Below are 8,706 nucleotides of genomic sequence, written 5' to 3'. Positions count from 1 at the left end.
TTCACCTTACTTATAGTTTCCTTTGTAGTGCAAAAGCTTTTAAGTTTCATTAGGTCCCATTTGTTTAGTTTTGCTTATATTTCCAATATTCTGGGAGGTGGGTCATAGAGGATCTTGCTTTGATTTATGTCAGAGAGTGTTTTGCCTATGTTCTCCTCTAGGAGTTTTATAGTTTCTGGTCTTACATTTAGATCTTTAATCCATTTTGAGTTTATTTTTGTGTATGGTGTTAGAAAGTGTTCTAGTTTCATTCTTTTACAAGTGGTTGACCAGTTTTCCCAGCACCACTTGTTAAAGAGGTTGTCTTTTTTCCATTGTATATCCTTGCCTCCTTTGTCAAAGATAAGGTGTCCATAGGTTCGTGGATTTATCTCTGGGCTTTCTATTCTGTTCCATTGATCTATATTTCTGTCTTTGTGCCAGTACCATACTGTCTTGATGACTGTGGCTTTGTAGTAGAGTCTGAAGTCAGGCAGGTTGATTCCTCCAGCTCCATTCTTCTTTCTCAAGATTACTTTGGCTATTCGAGGTTTTTTGTATTTCCATACAAATTGTGAAATTCTTTGGTCTAGTTCTGTGAAAAATACCATTGGTAGTTTTTCGCAACGGGTTTGCCGCCAGGACACAGGTGTCGTGAAAACCACCGTTAAACCTAAGCCAAAATGGGAAAAGAGAAGACCCACATCAACATCGTTGTCATTGGGCACGTAGATTCAGGGAAGTCTACCACGACTGGCCATCTGATCTACAAATGTGGCGGGATCGACAAGAGAACAATTGAGAAGTTCGAGAAGGAGGCTGCCGAGATGGGAAAGGGCTCCTTCAAATATGCCTGGGTCTTGGACAAACTGAAAGCTGAACGTGAGCGTGGTATCACCATTGATATCTCCCTGTGGAAATTTGAGACCAGCAAGTACTATGTTACCATCATTGATGCCCCAGGACACAGAGACTTCATCAAAAACATGATTACAGGCACATCCCAGGCTGACTGTGCTGTCCTGATTGTTGCTGCTGGTGTTGGTGAATTTGAAGCCGGTATCTCCAAGAACGGGCAGACCCGTGAGCATGCCCTTCTGGCTTACACTCTGGGTGTGAAACAACTAATTGTTGGAGTTAACAAAATGGATTCCACTGAGCCACCCTACAGCCAGAAGAGATACGAGGAAATTGTTAAGGAAGTCAGCACCTACATTAAGAAAATTGGCTACAACCCCGACACAGTAGCATTTGTGCCAATTTCTGGCTGGAATGGTGACAACATGCTGGAGCCAAGTGCTAACATGCCATGGTTCAAGGGATGGAAAGTCACCCGTAAGGACGGCAACGCCAGTGGAACCACCCTGCTTGAAGCTCTGGATTGCATCCTGCCACCAACTCGCCCAACTGACAAACCCTTGCGTTTGCCTCTCCAGGATGTCTACAAAATTGGTGGTATTGGTACTGTCCCTGTGGGTCGTGTGGAGACTGGTGTTCTCAAACCTGGCATGGTGGTCACCTTTGCTCCAGTCAATGTAACAACTGAAGTGAAGTCTGTAGAAATGCACCATGAAGCATTGAGTGAAGCCCTTCCTGGGGACAATGTGGGCTTCAATGTCAAGAACGTGTCTGTCAAAGATGTCCGTCGTGGCAATGTGGCTGGTGACAGCAAAAATGATCCACCCATGGAAGCTGCTGGCTTCACAGCTCAGGTGATTATTTTGAACCATCCAGGCCAAATCAGTGCTGGATATGCACCTGTGCTGGATTGTCACACAGCTCACATCGCTTGCAAGTTTGCTGAGCTGAAGGAGAAGATTGATCGTCGTTCTGGGAAAAAGCTGGAAGATGGCCCTAAATTCTTGAAATCTGGTGACGCTGCCATTGTTGATATGGTTCCTGGCAAGCCCATGTGTGTCGAGAGCTTCTCTGATTATCCTCCCCTGGGCCGTTTTGCTGTGCGTGACATGAGACAGACAGTTGCTGTGGGTGTCATCAAGGCAGTGGACAAGAAGGCAGCTGGAGCTGGCAAGGTCACCAAGTCTGCCCAGAAAGCTCAGAAGGCTAAATGAATATTATCCCCAACACCTGCCACCCCAGTCTTAATCAGTGGTGGAAGAACGGTCTCAGAACTGTTTGTCTCAATTGGCCATTTAAGTTTGATAGTAAAAGACTGGTTAATGATAACAATGCATCGTAAAACCTTCAGAAGGAAAGGAGAATGTTTTTGTGGACCATATGTTTTGTGTGTGGCAGTTTAAGTTATTAGTTTTTAAAATCAGTACTTTTTAATGAAAACACCTTGACCAAAAATCTGTCACAGAATTTGAGACCCATTAAAAAAAGTTTAATGAGAAAAAAAAAAAAAATACCATTGGTAGCTTGATAGGGATTGCATTGAATCTATAGACTGCTTTGGGTAGAATAGCCATTTTGACAATATTAATTCTTCCAATCCATGAACACGGTATGTTTCTCCATCTGTTTGTGTCCTCTTTGATTTCTTTCATCAGTGTTTTATAGTTTTCTATGTATAGGTCCTTTGTTTCTTTAGGTAGATATACTCCTAAGTATTTTATTCTTTTTGTTGCAATGGTGAATGGTATTGTTTCCTTAATTTCTCTGTCTGTTTTTTCATTGTTAGTATATAGGAATGCAAGGGATTTCTGTGTGTTAATTTTATATCCTGCAACTTTACTATATTCATTGATTAGTTCTAGTAATTTTCTGGTAGAGTCTTTAGGGTTTTCTATGTAGAGGATCATGTCATCTGCAAACAGTGAGAGTTTCACTTCTTCTTTTCCTATCTGGATTCCTTTTACTTCTTTTTCTGCTCTGATTGCTGTGGCCAGAACTTCCAACACTATGTTGAATAGTAGTGGTGAGAGTGGGCACCCTTGTCTTGTTCCTGATTTCAGGGGAAATGCCTTCAATTTTAACACCTTCTGAAGATCTTCATATTTTTCACACCTTTACAGGCTCTTCATGTTTTGAACACAGTTTCATGCTCCTCATATTTTTCACATATTTTTATGCTCTTCATATTTTTCACATATTTTCAGGCTATTCATGTTTCTCAAAACCGTTTCATGCTCCTCATATTTTTGACACCTTTTGAAGCTCTTCATATTTTTCACACCTTTTCAGGCTCTTCATGTTTTTCAACACCGCTTCATGATCCTGCTATTTTTCAGACCGTTTCATGCTCCTCATATTACTGACACCTTTTGAAGCTCTTCATATATTTGACACCTTTTCATGCTCTTCTTGTTTTTCACCACCACTTCATGCTCCTTCTTTTTTTCAGACCGTTTCATGCTCATCTCATTTTTGACACATTTTGAAGCTCTTCATAATTTTCACACCTTTTGAAGCTCTTCATATTTTTCACACATTTTCAGGCTCTTCATGTTTTTCAACACCGCTTCATGCTCCTCTTATTTTTAAGACCGTTTCATACTCCTCATATTTTTCACACCTTTTGAAGATCTTCCTATTTTTCACACCGTTTCAGGCTCTTTATGTTTTTCCACACCGTTTCATGCTCCTCCTTTTTTCCAGTCCATTTCATGTTTCTCATATTTTTGACACCTTTTGAAGCTCTTCATATTATTCACACCTTTTCAGTCTCTTCATGTTTTTGAACACCGTTTCATGTCGCTCCTATTTTTTAGACCGTTTCATGCTCCTCATATTTTTGACAACTTTTGAAGCTCTTCATATTTTTCACACCTTTTCAGGCTCTTCAAGTTTTTCAACACCACTTCATGCTCCTCCTATTTTTCAGACTGTTTCATGCTCCTCATATTTTTGACACCTTTTGAAGCTCTTCATATTTTTCACATGTTTTCACGCTCTTCACGTTTTTCAACACAACTTCTAGCTTCTCCTATTTTTCAGACCGATTCATGTTCCTCATATTTTTGACACGTTTTGAGGCTGTTCATATTTTTCACACCTTTTCAGGCTCTTCATGTTTTTGAACACCTTTTCATTCTCCTCCTATTTTGCAGACCGTTTCATGCTCCTCATTTTTTGGACACCATTGAAGCTCTTCATATTTTTCACACCTTCTCAGGCTCTTCACGTTTTTGAACACCGCTTCATGCTACTCATATTTTTCAAAACGTTTCATGCTCTTCATATATTTGACACCTTTTGAAGCTCTTCATATTATTCACAAATTTTCAGGCTCTTCATGTTTTTCAACACCGTTTCATGCTCCACTTATTGTTCAGACCGTTTCATGCTCCTCATATTTTTTCCCCTTTGAAGCTCTTCATATTTTTCACACCTATTCAGGCTCTTCATGCTTTTCAACACCGTTTCATGCTCCTCGTATTTTCAGACTGTTTCATGCTGCTATATTTTTGACACCTTTTGAAGCTCTCCATATTTTTCACACATTTTCAGGCTCTTCATGCTTTTCAACACCGTTCCATGCTCCTCCTATTTTCAGACTGTTTCATGCTCCTCTTATTTTTGACACCTTTAGAAGCTATTCATATTTTTCACATCTTTTCATGCTCTTCATGTTTTTCAACACCATTTCATGCTCCTCCTATTTTTCAGACTATTTCATGCTCCTCATATTTTTGACACCTTTTGAAGCTCTTCATATATTTCACAACTTTTAAGGCTCTTCATGTTTTTGATCACCGCTTCATGCTCCTCCTATTTTTCACAACTTTTGAAGCTCTTCATATATTTCACACCTTTTCAAGCTCTTCATGTTTTTGAACACCGCTTCATGCTCCTCCTATATTTTTCAGACCGTTTCATTATTCTCAAATTTTTGACACCTTTTGAAGCTCTTCATATTTTTCACACCTTTTCATGCTCTTCATGTTTTTGAAAACCGTTTCATTCTGCTCCTATTTTTCAGACCGTTTCATGCTCCGCATATTTTTCACACCTTTGAAGATCTTCAAATTTTTCACACCTTTTTAGACGCTTCATGTTTTTCAACACCGCTTCATGCTCCTCCTGTTTTTCAGACCGTTTCATGCTCCTCATATTTTTGACACCTTTTGAAGCTCTTCGTATTTTTCACACCTTTTCATGCTCTTCATGATTTCAACACAGTTTCATGCTCCTCCTATTTTTCAGACCGTTTCATGCTCCTCATATTATTGACACCTTTTGAAGCTCTTCATATTTTTCACACCTTTTGAGGATCTTCATGTTTTTGAACATTATTTCATGCTGCTCCTATTTTTCAGACCGTTTCATGCTCCTCATATTTTTGACACGTTTTGAGGCACTTCTTATTTTTCATACCTTTTCAGGCTCTTCAAATTTTTGTCACCGCTTCATGCTCCTTCTATTTATCAGACCGTTTCATGCTCCTCATATTTTTGACACCTTTTGAAGCTCTTCCTATTTTTCACACCTTTTCATGCTCTTCATTTTTCTCAACACCGTTTCATGCTCCTCCTATTATTCAGACCTTTTCATGCTCCTCATATTATTGACACCTTTTGAAAGTCTTTATATTTGTCACACCTTTTCAGGCTCTTCATGTTTTTCAACACCGCTTCATGCTCCTCCTGTTTTTCACACCTTTTCATGCCTCTCCTTTTTTTCAGACCGTTTAATGCACCTCTTATAATTGACACTATTTGAAGCTCTTCATATTTTTCACAACTTTTCAGGCTCTTCATGTTTTTCCACAGAACTTCATGCTTCTCCTATTTTTCAGAGCGTTTCATGCTCCTCATATTTTTGACACCTTTTGAAGCTGTTCATATTTTTCACACATTTTCATGCTCTTCATGTTTTTGAACACCTTTTCAAGCTCCTCATATTTTTGACACGTTTTGAAGCTGTTCATATTTTTCACACCTTTTCATGCTCTTCATGTTTTTCAACACCGTTTCATGCTCCTTCTATTTTCAGACTGTTTCATGCTCCTCATATTTTTGACACCTTTTGAAGCTCTTCATATATTTCACACCTTTTCATGTTCTTCATGTTTTTGAACAAAGCTTCATGCTCCTCCTATTTTTCACATCTATTGAAGCTCTTCATATATTTCACACCTTTTCAAGCTCTTCATGTTTTTGAACAACGCTTCATGCTCCTCCTATTTTTCACACCTTTTGAAGCTCTTCATATATTTCACACCTTTTCAAGCTGTTCATGTTTTTGAACACTTTTCCATGCTCCTCCTATGTTTCAGGCCGTTTCATACTCCTCATACTTTTGACACCTTTTGAAGCTCTTCATATTTTTCACACCTTTTCCGGCTCTTCATGTTTTTCAAAACCGCTTCATGCTGCTCCTATTTTTCAAATCGTTTCATGCACCTCATATTTTGACAACTTTTGAAGCACTTCACATTTTTCACACCTTTTGAAGCTCTTCATATTGTTCCCACCTTTTCAGGCTCTTCATGTTTTTCAACACCGCTTCATGCTCCTCCTATTTTTCAGACCGTTTCATGCTCCTCATATTTTTGACACCTTTTGAAGCTCTTCATATATTTCAAACCTTTTCAGGCTCTTCATGTTTTTCAACACCTCTTCATTCTCCTCCTATTTTTCAGGCCGTTTCAAGCTCCTCATATTTTTGACATCTTTTGAACGTCTTCCTATATTTCACACATTTTCAGGCTCTTCATATTTTTCAACACTGTTTCTTGCTCCTCCTATTTTTCAGACCGTTTCTTGCTCCTCATATTTTGACACCTTTTGAAGCTCTTCATATTTTTTACACCTTTTCAGGCTCTTCATGTTTTTAAACACCGATTCGTGCTCCTCCTATTTTTCAGACCGTTTCATGCTCCTCATATTTTTGACACCTTTTGAAGCTCTTCATATTTTTCACACCTTTTCTTGCTCTTCATGTTTGTCAACACCCTTTCATCCTCCTCCTATTTTCAGACCGTTTCATGCTCCTCATACTTTTGACACCTTTTGAAGCTCTTCATATATTTCACACCTTATCAGGCTTTTCATGTTTTTGAACACCGCTTTTTGTGCCTCCTATTTTTCACACCTTTTGAAGCTCTTAGTATATTTCATACCTTTTCAAGCTCTTCATGTTTTTGAACACCACTTCATTCTCCTCATATTTTTCACACCTTTTGAAGCTCTTCATATTTTTCACACATTTTCAGGCGCTTCATGTTTTTGAACACCTTTTCATGCTCCTCCTATTTTTCAGACCGTTTCATGCTCCTCATATTTTTGACAACTTTTGACGCTCTTCATATTTTTCACACCTTTTCAGGCTCTTCATGTTTTTCAACACCGCTTCAATCTTCTCCTATTTTTCAGACCGTTTCATGCTCCTCATATTTTTGACACGTTCTGAACCTATACATACATTTCACACCTTTTCAGGCTCTTCATGTTTTTCAACACAGTTTCATTCTCCTCCTATTTTTCAGACCGTTTCATGCTCCTCATATTTTTCACACCTTTTGAAGCTCTTCATATTTTTCACACCTTTTGAAGCTCTTAATAATTTTCACATTTTTTCAGTCTCTTCATGTTTTTGAACACCATTTCATGCTCCTCCTATTTTTCAGACAGTTTCATGCTCCTCATATTTTTGACACCATTTGAAACTCTTCTTATTTTTCACACATTTTCATGCTCTTCATGATTTTGAACACCTTTTCAAGCTCCTCATATTTTTGACACCTTTTGAAGCTCTTCATATTTTTCACACCTTTTCAGGCTCTTCATGTTTTTGAACACCGATTCGTGCTCCTCCTATTTTTCAGACCGTTTCATGCTCCTCAGATTTTTGACACCTTTTGAAGCTCTTCATATTTTTCACACCTTTTCAGGCTCTTCATGCTTTTCAACACCGCTTCATGCTCCTAGTATGTTTCAGAGCGTTTCATGCTCCTAAATTTTTTGACACCTTTTGAAGCTCTTCATATATTTCACACCTTTTCAGGCTCTTCATGTTTTTCAACAGTGCTTCATGCTCCACCTCTTTTTCAGACCGTTTAATGCTCCTAATATTTTTCACACTTTTTCAGGCTTTTCATGTTTTTCAATACCGCTTCATATTCCTCCGATTTTTCAGACCGTTTCATGCTCCTCATATTTTTGACACCTTTTGAAGCTCTTCATATATTTCACACCTTTATTGGCTCTTCATGCTTTTCAACACCGCTTCATGCTCCTCCTATTTTTCAGACCGTTTCATGCTCCTCAAATATTTGATACCTTTTGAATCTCTTCATAATTTTCACACATTTTCAGGCTCTTCATGATTTGAACACCACTTCATGCCCTTCTTATTGTTCAGACCGTTTCATGCTCCTCATATTTTTGACACCTTTTGAAGCTCTTCATATTTTTCACAACTTTTCAGGTTCTTCATGTTTTTGAACACCACTTCATGCTCCTCCTATTTTTCAGACAATTTCATGCTCCTCATATTTTTCACACCTTTTCAGGCTCTTCATGTTTTTGAACACAGCTTCATGCTCCTCCCATTTTTCAGACCGTTTCATGCTCCTCATATTTTTCACACCTTTTGAAGCTCTTCATATTTTTCACACCTTTTCAGGCTCTTCATGTTTTTGAACACAGCTTCATGCTCCTCCCATTTTTCAGACCGTTTCATGCTCCTCATATTATTGACACCTTTTGAATCTCTTCATATTTTTCACACCTTTTCAGGCTCTTCATGTTTTTCAACACCGCCTTATGGTCCTCCTTTTCATCAGACTTTTTCATGTTCCTCATATAATTCACACCTTTT

General features: G+C 38.5%; 1 protein-coding gene across 1 annotated transcript; it reads left to right on the top strand.

Moving 5' to 3' along the window:
- The first annotated feature begins 594 nt into the window (after positions 1–594).
- LOC133047296 (elongation factor 1-alpha 1) lies at positions 595–2,348 on the top strand. Its single transcript, XM_061130474.1, has one exon. The coding sequence runs from the start codon at positions 663–665 to the stop codon at positions 2,049–2,051; it is 1,389 nt and encodes a 462-aa protein (XP_060986457.1). The 5' UTR covers positions 595–662; the 3' UTR covers positions 2,052–2,348.
- Positions 2,349–8,706: the final 6,358 nt, after the last annotated feature.

The sequence above is a fragment of the Dama dama genome, chromosome 26 (assembly GCF_033118175.1).
Source record: "Dama dama isolate Ldn47 chromosome 26, ASM3311817v1, whole genome shotgun sequence".
In the NCBI taxonomy this organism is placed as follows: domain Eukaryota; kingdom Metazoa; phylum Chordata; class Mammalia; order Artiodactyla; family Cervidae; genus Dama; species Dama dama.
The sequence above is the reverse complement of the archived record's forward strand: the minus strand, read 5'-3'. Positions and strand labels throughout refer to the sequence as shown.